This window comes from Gobius niger, assembly GCF_951799975.1.
Source record: "Gobius niger genome assembly, chromosome: 1".
Lineage (NCBI taxonomy): Eukaryota > Metazoa > Chordata > Actinopteri > Gobiiformes > Gobiidae > Gobius > Gobius niger.
The window spans coordinates 71,946,312-71,961,689 of record NC_136852.1 but is presented as its reverse complement, the minus strand read 5'-3'; the positions used below and the strand labels follow the sequence as shown (position 1 = coordinate 71,961,689).

The 15,378-nt window shown below is 41.0% G+C and overlaps 1 protein-coding gene across 1 annotated transcript in view; it reads left to right on the top strand.

The window, feature by feature from the left end:
- Nucleotides 1-3,219: 3,219 nt before the first annotated feature.
- Nucleotides 3,220-15,378, top strand: part of LOC306977669 (intermembrane lipid transfer protein VPS13A-like) — a gene marked incomplete at both ends in the record, with an annotated part of 217,487 nt that continues 205,328 nt past the window's right edge. Inside the window, 13 exons of the mRNA XM_079576074.1 lie at nt 3,220-3,258; nt 3,342-3,401; nt 3,552-3,632; nt 4,095-4,140; nt 4,206-4,333; nt 4,410-4,516; nt 5,609-5,780; nt 5,885-5,947; nt 7,539-7,671; nt 11,262-11,356; nt 11,482-11,624; nt 13,888-14,089; nt 15,221-15,335. Coding sequence (XP_079432200.1) covers nt 3,220-3,258; nt 3,342-3,401; nt 3,552-3,632; nt 4,095-4,140; nt 4,206-4,333; nt 4,410-4,516; nt 5,609-5,780; nt 5,885-5,947; nt 7,539-7,671; nt 11,262-11,356; nt 11,482-11,624; nt 13,888-14,089; nt 15,221-15,335 — 1,384 coding nt within the window. The remainder of the gene's footprint in view (nt 3,259-3,341; nt 3,402-3,551; nt 3,633-4,094; nt 4,141-4,205; nt 4,334-4,409; nt 4,517-5,608; nt 5,781-5,884; nt 5,948-7,538; nt 7,672-11,261; nt 11,357-11,481; nt 11,625-13,887; nt 14,090-15,220; nt 15,336-15,378) is intronic.

Genomic DNA, 15,378 nt, shown 5'->3' with positions numbered 1-15,378 from the left:
CTTCTGACAGTCTCCCCCAGGGGAAACTGAAGCTACAAACGTAGCTTTCCACCACCGAGTATGGAGTGAATGTACAATTGTCTCATGTAAAGCGCTTTGTGACCATGTCTGTGAAAGGCGCTATATAAATAAAGATCTTCTTCTTCTTCTTTTAAAAAGCAGCTGAAGACATGGCTGTTCAGACCAGCTTTTAGTTGACAAGTCTGTGATTGTTTCTGTATTAATGTTTCTGTTATACTTGTGTTTGTGTCTCTGTGAAAAACGTTGTGATTTTATCTGTGAAAGGTGCTTTATAAATAGTTTCTTCTTCTTCAAATTCTGTTCGCAGGTGATTTCATCTTTACTGACCTAAAAATCAGAGAAAATGCCGTGGTGGGTAAACGTATTAGACATTTTATTCTAAATGTTATGGTTATGTGTGATTCAACAATCCTGATCTGTTATTTATTGTAGATGAATTGGTGGTAACTCCATTTGTCGTTCTTTTGCAGAGTCAGCTCGGTTTCCCATTTCTGGTAAAAGCTGGCCACATAGGTAAGAAGTTGTACATAAATACAGTAAATATTATCATGTCATAATTTGTATTTGTTTTTCCATAGGGCGTTTGCAGCTGAAGACTCCGTGGAAGAATCCATTCACTCAACCAGTGGAGGCCACACTGGATGGATTCTTCCTCCTCATCGTCCCCACAGCCAGTAAGTGATCAGACGTTTCACATTGTCTGAAACGCCTGCAGATGTTTGTACATGTTTGTATATTTCCACTTTCTGTGCGTTTTCCTCAGGCATAAAATATGACCCGGAGAAGGAGGAAAGGCAGTTCACAGAAGGTCGCCAGAGAGACCTCCTGAGGATCGAGGGGGCCAAGCTCAAAGCTGCTGAGCAAGGTTAGAGGCCAGTTATGGTTACGTTTCATGGCAAATTACATTTCCCCTGCGCTGAGTGCTCCCGTTGCTTCACAGCAGCCGAAGCACTCCCGCGTCGTGTTGTGAGCATGGGCAGATAGAGGCAGACACGGGTTTGTGGGGTAGAGCTGGTGATTGTAGCGCTGAGTCGGGGCCACGCGGTCGGCGCTCTGTGACTTCCTGTGTGTGATCTGATTTCACACCGCTGCGCTTCGTGGTGTCGCACTGTTAAACGCAAAGGGCAAGGGTTCAGCCTCTGTCTTCCGCTATCTAAGAGAAAAGATCAGATGGAAATGGAACTGATTGGTTTATCACTTGTGCAAATGTCTGTAGTAGCCAATTGATTTAGTTTGGATTTTATCGGGATAGGTGGCAAGAGAGAGTCGATTTATGTTTGTGAAACTGGTCTAAAGTTCATTAATGAGGGACAATGACGTCACATCTCGGGATGACGAGCTCCCCCGTCCACATGAACGCACCATGTGTTACAGCAGTTTGACTCATTTCCCATTGACTAAACATGGTTGTCACAGCAACAGTTTAAAATAGTTTGCCTTCATCTGTGTCACTTCCTGTCAGTGTCCAATAGGGCTGCTCGATTATTGAAAAAGTAATAATCATGATTATTTTAGTCATCATTGAAATCACGATTATTCAAACGATTATTTCTTTTTTATTATATCTTTATTTTATTTATTTATTAATCAAAAAAACATTCTGATGTTTTCTGTTTTCTGAACAGTCATAAAAGTACAAATGATTTCAAGTGCGCCTTGATTAAAGACAGGTCTCTGCTTCACACCTGCCCCCTGCTCCATCATATGTTCTGCTGATCGACATATTAACAGTTTCTTTCCTCAAGCTGTGATCACTTTAAACAAGGCACTTTAAATAGGCACTTCTATTACATTTATCTGTGTGGACTTTTATTGTACAATATTTTGCCCTTAGGCTTTTAATGTGGCATTGTTTGTTTGTTCTGTTTTTTATATTGTGTCGTTTTGCGTGTTTTACTTATCACACTTTGAGCTCTTTGCACATTTTTTTCCAATGTGGTTTTTCAAACTGCAAATGGCCAATAAATGAATCTGAATCTGAATCTGCTGGCCAGCCCTCACACCTGCACAAGTAAACTGAGCAGCGCAGCCTGATGACATCATCACACAGCGCAGTTTGTTTTTATGTCAGGCAAAAGCATGAGCCATGGCACCTGAAATGAGAAGGGGAAATAATCCCAGTGGCCTGAAAAGCAAGTCTGCTTTGCAAAAAAAAAAAAAAAATTGAAAGAAAAAAAAAAAATTATAATTGTTTTTTGCGATTATGCTAATTTTGTAATCGTTTAGTGTAGTAATCGAAATCGTAATCGAATTTCGATTAATTGCACAGCCCTAGTGTCCAATAAGGAAATTAAACTATAAACATCACAAAAATGGCCCAGAAAGCTTTTTAGCAAAATCTTATAATATAATATGTAATATAATTGCGTGTAATGTGTGATATGTAGTCAGAGGATACCATCTAGTTTAGTTCCAGGCTCTATACAACTTTGATGACTATGCAAATGTTTTTTTTTTTTTTCTGTGAATATATCCACATTTTTATTGTTATAAGTAGAACCAATAATTAGATTCAGCAGGTAATATTTGCAAAAAGCCCTCATACCCTTTAAACAGAAGTGTGCACTTAAGTTCTGAACAATATGAGCTAAAACATTGCTATGTGACTTCTTGTATCACTAAAATACTTGCTCTGAATGGCAGACAGACACTGACTCAGAGGTTACTGAGCAACATTGAAAATAGAATCAATACGTGCACACGCAGAGACGCTGTGACATTTGATCGGACTTTCTGTTTTGATCTGTTAAGGTCATGTATTACACTACCTCAGTTCCACTGCTCTAATACAGCTCTACTGCAGTAGTATTGTGTTGTAGAAGTACTGTACTATCCCAGCAGTAGTAATCGTTTATCTTTTCGCACAGTGATAGTATTTCTGGTATCTGTAGCCTGAAAAGTCATAAACAGAAGCCAGCATTAAATCACAATGAAATGTTCTTGCCGACAGAGAACCCCGGGCTGGAGAAAGAAGACTCCTTTGTGGAGAAGCTTCTTTCTCAGGTTATTAAAAACCTGCAGGTGAAGATATCGAACATTCACATTCGGTATGAAGATAATGTAAGTACAACCACAAAGTATTTCCTCTTGCACTCAATGTAGTCCGTAGATCAAAAATTAAAATGCATTTGACCCCCGTGCATTATTAAACACGTTGGTTGATTTTGTTTTTATCAGATCACAAATCCGAACAGCCCTATGTCCTTGGGAGTGTCATTAGAAAACCTCAGTCTACAGGTGAACATGTCAGACTGTGTTACAAACATTCTATAATCAATGATCCTCTTTGAACAAATCCGGTAATTCCTTTTTCCAAACAGACTGCAGATGAAAACTGGCGGCCGACTCTGCTGGACGAGAAGGCAAAGTTGTTTTTCAAGGTAAACCCTGACTTTCTGTTACGTTTAAGCTGAACCACTGAGTTAATAGGTTCTTAGACAGACTTGGAACATGAACTTCGGTCTAAAAAATGGATATATTTAATGTGAGAATGTAGAATTGAAGCTAAGTGCTTTGTTTTGTGTCCGCAGCTGGTCAAACTTGATAACCTCTTTGCCTACTGCAATATCCACTCTGTCCTTTTCTCCAATAAACCATCAGAAGAGGCCTTGGTAAAGTCCTACGAAACTATCTATCTATCTATCTATCTATCTATCTATCTATCTATCTATCTATCTATCTATCTATCTATCTATCTATCTATCTATCTATCTATCTATCTATCTATCTATCTATCTATCTATCTATCTATCTATCTATCTATCTATCTCAATTTTGTTAAGAATTTTTTGAAAAAACACGGCTTAATGTCCAATGCTAACTGTCCCATGTAAACCAATGGACGCCGCTAGGCTAACAAAAAAAATACTGATTTTTTTTTATACTGAATTCTTTTTTTTAGTAGCGACAAAAAATTACGCTGATTTTTTGTTTTTTCAATTTGGTTGGTGAAATACAGATGCAAAAAATTCAGTTACATAAAATCAGTGTATAAAAAACACTAATAAAAACACAAATTAATCTTCTGTACAGTCTTTCCACTGAACTTGCTAACTGTTAATGTTTCTTTACAGCAATGTCTGAAGAGCAGCATGAATTCTTCCGTTGGCCATGATTTCAGTAAGTTTCAGGATAGCGCTGTGTTTCGTGGACAGAAGTGACTTTCATCGTTTTCTATTCCGCAGTTTTCCGTCCAATCTCGGCGGACGCGAAGCTCAAAATGAACCCCAGGTCAGACGTGGATTTCTCCTCCCCCAAAGTGGACCTCATGATGAATCTCCGGGAGGTGGCCATCGAGCTGAACAGACCGCAGGTAAGGCGTGTCCATCTTCTGCAGGCCCAGGAGAAACGTGCGGTTTGGTAATTTCTGTGCTCGTCTGCTGTGACAGTACATCAGTATCCTGGAGCTGCTGGGCTCAGTCGACATGATGTTCAGGAATCTGCGCTACAGGAAGTACAGGCCGGAGGTCCAGGTCCACCGCAATGCCAGAGTATGGTACGTCGTCAGGGCTTTTGACCTCTTAGGCAAGGCAACTTTATTTATACCCCAGGCAACTCAATGCCCAATTTTATCGCTCTTTTGTGGCTTTCTTGTTGATTTTTTTGTTGATTTTTCCTCCGTGTTTTTGTCACTTGTTGGTTTTCCACCATGTTTTTGTCACTCTTTTGCCACTTTTGTTTTGCTTTTAGATTTGGGTAAAACCAAACTGGAGAAAATGTGCTCAGTTCATGTAACTGTTTAATTGTCTCATGAATGAACCCCTTAAGCCTCGCCCGAACCGACCATTTTTTCTCCAGTTTGGCTTTACCCAAATCTAAAAGCTTCTTGAAAAAAGCGCGAAAAGTGACAAAAAAAGAGACGAAAACGAGGATGAAAACGTGAGATGGTCTGATTAAATATGATGAAAAAATGACAAAAAAGTGACCAAAATATGACAAAAAATAACAAAAAAATTGACAAAAATGTGACAAAAAATAACAAAAAAAGACAAAAATGTGACAAAAAATTACAAAAAATGTGGTCAAAAATATGATGAAAAATGACCCAAAAAAGACGAAAAAATGACAAAAATGTTACAAAAAATGTGACAAAAAAAAGGAACCAAAAAATGAAAAAAAAAAAAGACAAAAAAGTGAGAAAAATTTTATAAAAAATGACAAAAATATGACGAAAAATTACAAAAAAAATTATGAAAAAATTACAAAAATGTGACAAAAAATTATGAAAAAATTACAACAACGTGACAAAAAAATGTGGTTAAAAATATGATGAAAAATGACAAAAAATTTACAAAAAAATTGCAAAAAAGAAATGTCAAAAAAGTGACTATAACACGGAAACAATGCAAGGAACAACTTTGAACGGATTTTGTAGGTCTTGGCTTTCAAATGAGGGGTTACACTGGCCTATAGGCTGTAATCTTGTAGATTTGGGTAAAGCTGAACTAAAGAACATTCGGTTAAGGCGGGGGTTAAGAGGTTAAATCCATAGTTTTGGGCCCAGATGCCGCTTTGAGACTCTTATGTCTGAGATAGTTAGTCTCACGTTTGGCTGTCGGATGAACAATAATAACCTGTGGCGTGGCAGGTGGAAGTACGTGATTACGAGCGTCCTGGAGGTGGACGTGAAGCCCCGCCTCCACATGTGGTCCTGGTCTCACATCCGCAAACACCGGCAGATGGTCAAGACCTACAGAGAACTCTACAAAACCAAGATCACCAGCAAGAAGCCCAGCAAGGAGCTGCTCAGGATGCTTCAGGTGAGTCCCTCAGAGAGCATGTCGTTCGTTTATCAAACATTATACATTACAGTATATTATGAGTATATGAAAAGCTGCAAACACTGATCAATGTTTTGTTCCAGGAGCCGGAGAAGACGCTGGATATTTTTAACATCACGATAGCCAGACAACAGGCCGAGGTGGAGGTGAGGTTCACTTCACAAATTTACCCACAAGCCTTAGGGAAGAACTTGGCTTTTACTGCCTGAACTACCTTACCGAGCACATTTTCTCCAGTTTGGCTTTACCCAAATCTTAAAGGATCTGTTTCCTGCTACGTTAGCCATCCCAAAGTAAAGTATAGGCATTTATATGATATATTGTACCTCTACAACTATGGAGCACTGTTTTTTGAGAGAATGCCAAAAAAAGAGCAACAAAAAAGTGACAAAAAGCGATGAAAATCTGGCAAAAAATTGACTGCGCAAGAAAAAAGCTCCATTTAGATGAGTTTTGTTGGTCTTAGCTTTCAAAAAATGCAGTGTATCGGTAAACTTATGGATTTTGGGTAAAGCTGAACTGGAAAAATGCACTCGGTTAAGGCGGGGGTTAAGAGAGAGATTTTTCCTGAAGGATTAGAAGCTTAACCCCTTAACTCCCACCTGAACCGAGCACATTTTCTCCAGTTTGGCTTTACCCCAGTCCAAAAGCTTCTGGAAAAAAGCTGTGAAAATAGCAACAAAACTGAGACGAAAACAATGATGGAAATGTGACCTAAAAAGTGACAAAAATGTCACAAGAAATTGACAGAAAATGGACGAACAAATGATAAAAATGTGACAAAAAAAAGACCAAAATGTGATAAAAAATTGACAAAAAATGACAAAGATTTAACAAAAAAAATGACTAAAATGTGATAAAAAATGGATGAAAAAACAAGTAGCACTGCAATAATAAATTCGAAGTGACATGTCTGAGTTTGTTGGTTGCTAATAAATCAACAACAATCAGTTATTAGAACAAAAGAATCCCTAACCCTGTCTTGAAGGTTCTTTTTCCTGTGCCACATTGTGTTTTCTGCACACGAGAACAGCGCACATCACAAAGGGCTTCACTGTCTTCCTGTTGTGCCGTCTCATTGCCCTTTTCTTAAATGGGACGCCGTCTGCCTTGGACAGGGATATTGATCAGACCAAAAATATCTAGAAAGGAGCGTCTGAAGCTGCTCCGGCGACTGCAGGACAGAGCAGCAGGTTCATACGGCCGGGCGGGGCTTCAACCGAGCCCTGGGGTTGTCTTGGTTTTGCTCCAAATAGTGTTTTCTCACAGCACAGAATCGATCCCCAGTCGCTAATTCTTACAGAACGTTCTTACACCGTAGGACAAAATGTAGTGTCCATCCTCTGGAGGGAAACACACGGCCTCACGACTTGTTGATTGACCCTTTCGCCGCTTACATCATAGAAATAAAAAGGAGAAGCGTCATTCGATCCTTACACATGTGGACAGTTAGCAAAGAAGCTACTCCGGTATACTTTTCAGATTCCATTAGCCTCCTCAGTGTGTTTTCCCTATAGCCGTTAGCATTAGCCACCAAACATATCAAATTATGAACGAGTCAGATGTTTTCAGCTGAGTTTTCATTCTCATTTACGCCTTGTCTCTGTCGCAGTTTTGCCGCTTTTTCCAAGAAGCTTTAAGATTTGAGTAAAGCCGAGCTGGAGACGATGCGCTCAGTTCACGCGGGGGTGAAGCCAAGTGTGTTTTATCGTGTTTGTTTGTGTGTTCCCTGCCCAGGCGAGTAAGGCGGGCCGGAAGATCTACCGTCCCGGGCTGAAGATGGAGGAGGAGGAGTCTCAGGGCTGGTTCGACTGGTTATGGAGCTGGGGCGGAAAGAAGGAGTCTGAGGTCAGGGAGGCCAAGAGCGGAGGTAGGAGAACACAAACAAAAGCACTTTTACACTTGTTCTGCTGCTGCGCTCATGCTTTACTTAAGGATGATGTGTCAACAAAACAGGAATCCTCATGTTTCACCTTCGTTTACAGCCTCTAGGCCAGTGTAACGCCTAATTTTTTGTCACTTTGTCAGCGTGTTTAGTTTAGTTTATTTGTTTATTTGAGCAGTTAACACTCTACTCAAAAGGAGTGGGCCGAAGCAAGAGCTTTTAAGCGCCCACCCCCAAAATCCATGCAATAAAATAATACAAAGGAACGTAGTGCAAAAGGAACATACCGTAAATTCTCTAATACTGGCCTGTATTCCATTAGCGGCCGGGTCTCAAACAGAGGCCGGGTCTCAAACAGAGGCCGGGTCTCAAACAGAGGCCGGGTCTCCGACAGAGGCCGGGTCTCTAACAGAGGCCGGGTCTCAAACAGAGGCCGGGTCTCAAACAGAGGCCGGGTCTCAAACAGAGGCCGGGTCTCCGACAGAGGCCGGGTCTCAAACAGAGGCCGGGTCTCAAACAGAGGCCGGGTCTCAAACAGAGGCCGGGTCTCTAACAGTGCCCGGGTTCGCGGCTGGCGGAGGCAAATTAAAGCCGGTCTCTAAAACAGGCCGGGGCTTTTATTAGAAACTATAGCGGTAGAAATATTCCCCATGTTAGGAATTTGTCTCATACTGGTGTAAATGAAAACTTACGTGCAGGAAGTAAACAAACGGGACCCCGGGCCGAGGGGGGGCGCTGTGGAGGAGCTGATCCGAGCGTAACTTTGACACAGATTTAGCCACTTTTCAAACCTCCAGTGACTATATTTGGAAACAGGGCAAACAACAAATGTTGTGAGACCCTCCAGGGTTTTAATAAAGTCACCATCGCGTCTTCAAAGCACGTCCAGCTGCTCCGTGTGCAGGTCAGTCCCACGCCTCAAAATAACTCCTCCCATCAGCGCGAGCGTCTCGTCTTCTCTCGGGTCAGTCTCATGATCGATCACAAACACAAACGCTCCGTCTAAACTCGCCTTTTACACAAGATAACAAATAATCGGGTCCACGGTAAAAACGAAACAGAAACCTGCAGTGACATTGATGTCAAAGCTCCTCTAACAGCAACGAAACACTTCCTGTTGTCCCGACAAAATAAAAGGCGTCAATGTTCCAGCCGCTGGGAGAGGGTTTGAAATGTTAATTAATAAATGAACCTAATATTTAGGTGCAAATGGACACAAATCAAATTTTTCTTCATTTTCCTGGTCGTCCGTTTTGCTGAAATAGAAATAAAGGCCTGTCTCTAATTGTGGCCTGGTTCCAATAAAGGCCTGGTCCTAGATGCCCTTGAGTAAATAAAGGCCCCGGCCTATATTAGAGCATTTACGGTAGTACAAAAGGGAATTAAACAAAGGAAACAGCAGCAATAAATAGATTACACATACCGTATTTTCCGGAGTATAAGACGCACTAGCCGTAAATGCCTAATGGGATAAAAACAACAGGCTAAGTAGGTGTACGGTTTGCTAACGTGACACATTACACGATGAACTAAATAAGTGTCTGTTGTGTTCACGTCACATGAACAGTTCAGATACAAAAGCATAAGGAACAGACAACTGCACCGTTGACAAACCTCTCCCAGCAGCCTGTTTTTCAAGCTCTCATTTGCAAAGTCGTTCCTCTAAATGTGGCCATCGAGCTTTTAGCCCGTGATTAGCTTTGTTTTGTTTTCTTGTAAGAGTAACCGCCGCTTCTCGCTCACTCCTAACTTTCTTTCTGCTGCTCGATTAGCCTGCAGTGCCCTCTAGAAAATACGGTACTCACATAATCCGACACATTTTCTCCAGTTTGGCTTTACCCAAATCTAAAAGCTTCTTGAAAAAAGCGTGAAAAGTGACAAAAAAGAGACGAAAATATGACAAAAAATGACCCCAAAAATTACGAAAAAATGAAAAAAATGTGACAAAAAATGACACAAAATTGTACAAAAAATGTGGTGAAAAAAATAACAAAATTATGATGAAAAATGACAAAAGTGTTACAGAAAATGTGACAACAAATGACCAAAATATGATCAAAAATTACAAAAAAATTACAAAAATGTGACAAAAGATGTGACAAAAAAGTATAAGACCACACGATGGCATTGACAACGAAGTCACTCGTTTTTGTTGCTTTTTCATCCCTCTTCTTCGTCGCTTTGGTGTCACTTTTTCACTGGCGTCACTGGTTCTCTTTTTTGTCACTTTTTCGTAGTTTTTTTTGTTGTGTTTCTGTTGTTTTTTTGTTTCTTGTTCATCACTTTGCTTCGTTGCTTTTTTGATGCTCTCAGTGGTGCAGCTGTAAACGTTTTTTAGCATCTGAGGTGAGAGTCTAATGCAGGGGGCCCAAACTTTTTGTCTCCGAGGGCCAAAATGAAAAAGTGCCTGTGAGTCTCGGGCCAAACACGGCGATGTCAAGCACGAAAAACACATATATCTGCAAATTATAAAGTTACTTTATTTTATTTACTTACTTATTTTTTCGATAGCCTACATTTGCATTTGATTCTATCTATGCAAATAACATGCTATATTAAAACAAATGGTAACTATGGCAAAAGCCTAATTTTAGAAGAACAAAATCAGCAATTGTAGCAATTTAGTGCAAAAAAAAACCCTGTATCTACAGCACCTACAGTAACTTTACCTCATTCGTTCACTCAAAGAAAATGCCACATTAGATTATTTTGAAAGTGTCAGTTCAGCATAAATTCTTTTATAAGTCACTTTTTAACACGTACTGTTGTTGACGTCAACAACCTTTGCAATAAAAGTTGGAAAACTGTGAAAGTTGACGCAACAACACTGTAATTGATAAATACCAAGACTTTGCGAAAGGAGTGAAACAGCGCCCCCAATTTGACGCTTATGGTCCAAATTTACCATTGAGAATGAATGGAAGCGAGTTAGTATTAACCACACGCAGTGCAAACGTAGGTCACTCTCTGGCAACAGAATTGTGTCGGTGAGCCTAATTTGGCCCGCGGGCCCACCTTTGGGCACCCCTGGTCTAAAGTCTCTTAGTCTGAGATGGTTCAGGCGATGGCGAGACTTTTATTTACTAAAGTTTTAGTACGTTTTTAAAGGAGGTCTTAAAAAGGTTTTACATTTGACTTTGGGGTTGCTGCAGATACCCTGGTTTTGCTCAGGTTTTGTCTCTTATTTTTGTTGCTCTGTCACTCTATTGTTGTTTTTGTCGCATTTTTTTTGCATTTTTGAAAAAAACTTTTAGATTTAGGTAATGCCAAACTGGAGCAGTCATGTGGTTCCACTTAAGTCACAAACATCTGAGGAAATGTTGGCCGGATCGTTTGAGTCCAGCGGTTTCTAAAGACAGGATAATGTTTGTGTCTAAATAAACCTTTCAGACTTGGTTGTTTTTTAAATGAATCGCAAACATTGAGTTCCCGCCTTTTTTGTCTCTTATTTGTTGTGTTTTTGAGATTTTTTGTTGCTTTATGACCCATTTTTCAGAACTGTAATCTGTAAATCTGCAAAAAGAAACCGCTCAGACTTGGATGATTGTTTAGTGGTGTCTTCTTGTGTGTGTGAGGTTTTGACGAGCAGCTGACCCCCGCTGAAAAGGCCAAGCTCTACACCGCCATCGGCAACAGCAAGACCGCGGCTAACTCCAACCTGCCCAAGGAGGTGAGTCACCAAACCAACCGGAGGCACTTCCTCCTTTTGTGATACAACAGCGCGTTTATGTAAGATTATGCAATGTGATCCACCGGCGTGTGAAAGGCTCTTGTGTTTTCATTCTTGTCTCTCAGTTTGAAGACATGAAGGTGGATTTCCACATGGAGAAGCTGTCCGTGTCCATCCAAGACGACAGCGACAAGAACGAGATCCTCCGCCTGACCGTGGGGGAGCTCATGTCCACGCTCACCAAGCGGTCGGGGGCACAGGCGCTCAAGTAGGTGCTCCTTGTGGAACAGGTTATCCGCAGGGTCTTCTAAAGTCGCCTCATTAAGAACCCTAATGAATATTACAAGTTCTTGAAATGATTTTCTAGGAGTGAAATGGGTCTGTAGTTTGTGAAGTGATTCCGAGTTCCATTTTTGAACAATGGCTTAGTCAGAAAGAAGTCTGTTTGTAGATGAGATTATATAACGCTAACAGCCCTGCTCACTTTAAAGGAATAGGCCACCGTTTTTACATACTGAGATATGTTCTTACCTAACCTTAGTCGAGTTAATATATCCCCGTCTGGTCTTTGTCCGTGCGCTCTGTAAGGCAAACGGAGCACATACGCAGCCTCTCCCACATGTCATGTAGCTCCAAAAAAGCTCACGATAGAAGCTACCAAGCTCTTCCACGTGTTCCCTATTTAAATAAAGTTACGTGAAGTGTTTTCATACGAAGTATATTTACACAGAAATGTAGCATGTCGATTTTATAAGCAGATAAAAAGGGGTACTATATTGTGAGGCGTAATGATACGAGGAGCAAAACGTCCGCGCAGTAACTCCTAAAGACTTCCCCCGCTCACTTCTGTCAATAGAAGCTGCGTCAACAGAGTCATGTAGGACCTGCATCACTAGTTTACCAGATAAATCTAAAGGCCTTTTACACGCGTCCATGTGCTGTGTCACACTGGAGCGCGGTGCGTCACGGCACCTCAAAGGCTTTTCTCAAACTGCGCGCACACAAAACATCGCAACATCAGCCACGTAGCAACGAACTTATTCCCATGACAACTAGCATCAACCTGTCGATGTGCCGACACCGACCCGTCCCGCGTGCACGTACAAGCACACTTCCCCGATGTTATGGTCACTCCTCTTCCTCGTGGTTAAATACAGTGAGGGTGATATCCTATACGCGGAGCGTGGAGAAATTAATCAGCACATGAAGAGGAAAGTTTCATTGCAGCAGGAGGAAGGGAAAGATGGAAAAGAGAGGCGTACCTAATGATTTACAGTTGATCCATTTTGCCTCGTCAGAGCAGTAATCCAAACGCCCTCAGGCAGCGCGTAGTCATTCTTTCTTTGTGCAAAAAAGACGCATCAAAGTGAGAATAGTTCACCAGACGTCGGCCACATTCACACCACACCAGCTCCGAAGCAGAGGACGGCTCAGGCTGCTCCGAGACCAGCTGTTTCAGCCACAGTCGGAGCGGCTGTTTAAGCCGTCTTAAAGTGCTGCGCTCAGATTCACACTGACCCTAAAAGTCTCTTAAAGTTGACCTGTGTGAAAACACCCTAAAAAAGCCTGAACTCATGAGCAGCTTCGGCACAAATGCAGATGTTCTCTTAAAGCGAAGCAAAGCTACAACTTACTAACACTTTAGTTATTATGGCAGAGCCGCGGCCTGAGCCAGGACTAAACCAGGACTGAATAAGAAACTAGATTCTTGGACAAAGAGAAAAGCAGCGACAACAAGAAGCATATCAGCTTTACCTTTAGCCCTGCAGAGCCTGCTGTTACTAAACTCCAGCTGCACCGGAGCCATTTGGGATCAAAGATTGTTTGTGGATAAAGTGAGCGCTCACTCTGCATTAGCCATTTTTGGAATAGTTTTGGTAAATTATTAGTGACAGAGTGAGCGCTCTCACTATGTAACAGCTCAGTGAGTTAAGAAAAGTTTATCTGAACGAAAACAGTCCTGATGTGGATCTGTCTCTGTAGCTCAGGAGGGAATAATGTCCTTTCTCTCTTTTTATCAACGCTTAAGTTGGAATTCTGCTCAAAAAACTGAAGTTACAGGAGACGCTGCTGCGGCCTGAGTTCTTTCTATTGTGCCGTTTTTGGACTTTCTCCTGAACGACACTTTTTATACACATTATTTCAATTAAATTTAAATAACAGGTATCGAAATAATTACCGTTTAGGCACCGGTACCAAAAAACACATCATTTAATATGCATACGTCACATTAAAGGTGACTATAGCCATATGTTATTGAATAATTTTAATAAGACATATTAAATCCAGAAATATTTTAATGCCGACTTCAAAATATAGTTTTCATATAGAATATACTGCAGGCGACAGAGATATTGCACATTTGAAAGACGAACACTTGATTAGAAAGATTAAGAGATTAAGAACATTTGGACTGAAATGACAAAATTGACAAAAGTGTGGATCTAACGGTACATTTTTGCATAATTTATATTAATTTAAAATAGACATTATTTTATTGGACATATTTATCTTCTGGTTTGTTTCTCCAGAGTGGCGGCGGAGCTGACTCTGTTCGAGGTGACGGGCCTGGCCAAAGGGCACCCGGCCCCCACCCTGCTGTCCTCCAGGAAGGCGGCCACGGCGACGGGCACTCCTCTGCTGAGCCTCCTGTTCGAGACCAACCCCATCGACGAGTCGGCCAACCAGCGCCTCCACGTCCACTCCCAGCCCCTGGAGATCATCTATGACGCGGTGAGCGGTGGCGGAGACGGGAGGTTTATGTTGTTTGTCGAAGACGCACAAATGTTATGGAATTTTTATTTGGTGATTGCAACCTTTGAGGCTGCAGTTAGTCTTGCGGCCTTTTTAAAGGAATTATAGCTGTTATGACGAGTGGTTCGGTGTAAGAACATATCCTGGGCTTTATCTGAGGGATTTGGACGTCTCTTCATCTTGCAGGGCTTTTACAAATCTAAAGTTTGGACGTGATGAATGAATAACTATTTTTGGTTTGAAGCATGTTTACATCACTTCTATATACGATTATGGGCCTTAAAAAAAAAAAAAACCTCCTTTAAAGGAGGGTATCATGCAAAAGGACTTTTTAGAGCTTTGTACCTTGTTACAATGTTGTACTAATAAGCCGAATGCCCGTTGCATTATGGGTAATGGAATTTCTTTTTTTTACCAAACAATATTGATAGTTAGCGTAAAACGGCGCAGAAAGCTCTGATTTGGACGGAAAGTTGATAATTGAAAGAGTTAGCTTTAAGTCTATTTTTACACCAGGGCTGTGAATGGAGATAAACAGAAACTGAAAGAACTGAATGGCCATTCATATAAGATAAGATAATCCTTTATTGATCTCACAACGGAGAAATTCACTTGTTACAATCAGCATTCAATAAGATCACTCAGAGTGTGCAAAACAGACAGTTCAATAGTAGAAAACGAGGTATCTTATATACAATAAGTAATCTAGGGGGCAGAGTTATAACAATAAGGGAATAGTAATAAATAATAATAGGATAAAAATTGTAGAGATGTCAAAGTGACGACCAGTCCTTGTTCACATAGTTGGAATAACTATATGAGAAAAACATTTCTGACCCTTGAAGGCGACTGTTGTACAAAGTCCAGGGTCTGAAACTGTGGCCTCATGTCGCCGATATTCAGGACATTTAAACTGGAATGAGAAATAAAAACATAGAATGATTTTTTTGTCATTAGGGAAATGGACAGTAAACAAGATCTTTTTTTTAATAATTATGACCTGATCCACACACACATATGCCTCTAAATTGATTTAAAAATCACAATCCTCCTCATTAAAGTGGTTCATGACTGACACGTGTCTAAAGTTTGTTTCCCGTCTTGTGGCAGACCACGGTGAACGGCATGGCCGCGTTCTTCCGACCTCCAGACGACCTGCCGTTAGACGAGCTCACAAACGCAACGCTCATGAAGCTGGAGCAGTTCAGAGACCGCACAGCCACCGGTCAGTCTGGATTACTCTGTCATTGTCCTGTGCACACGGCTAT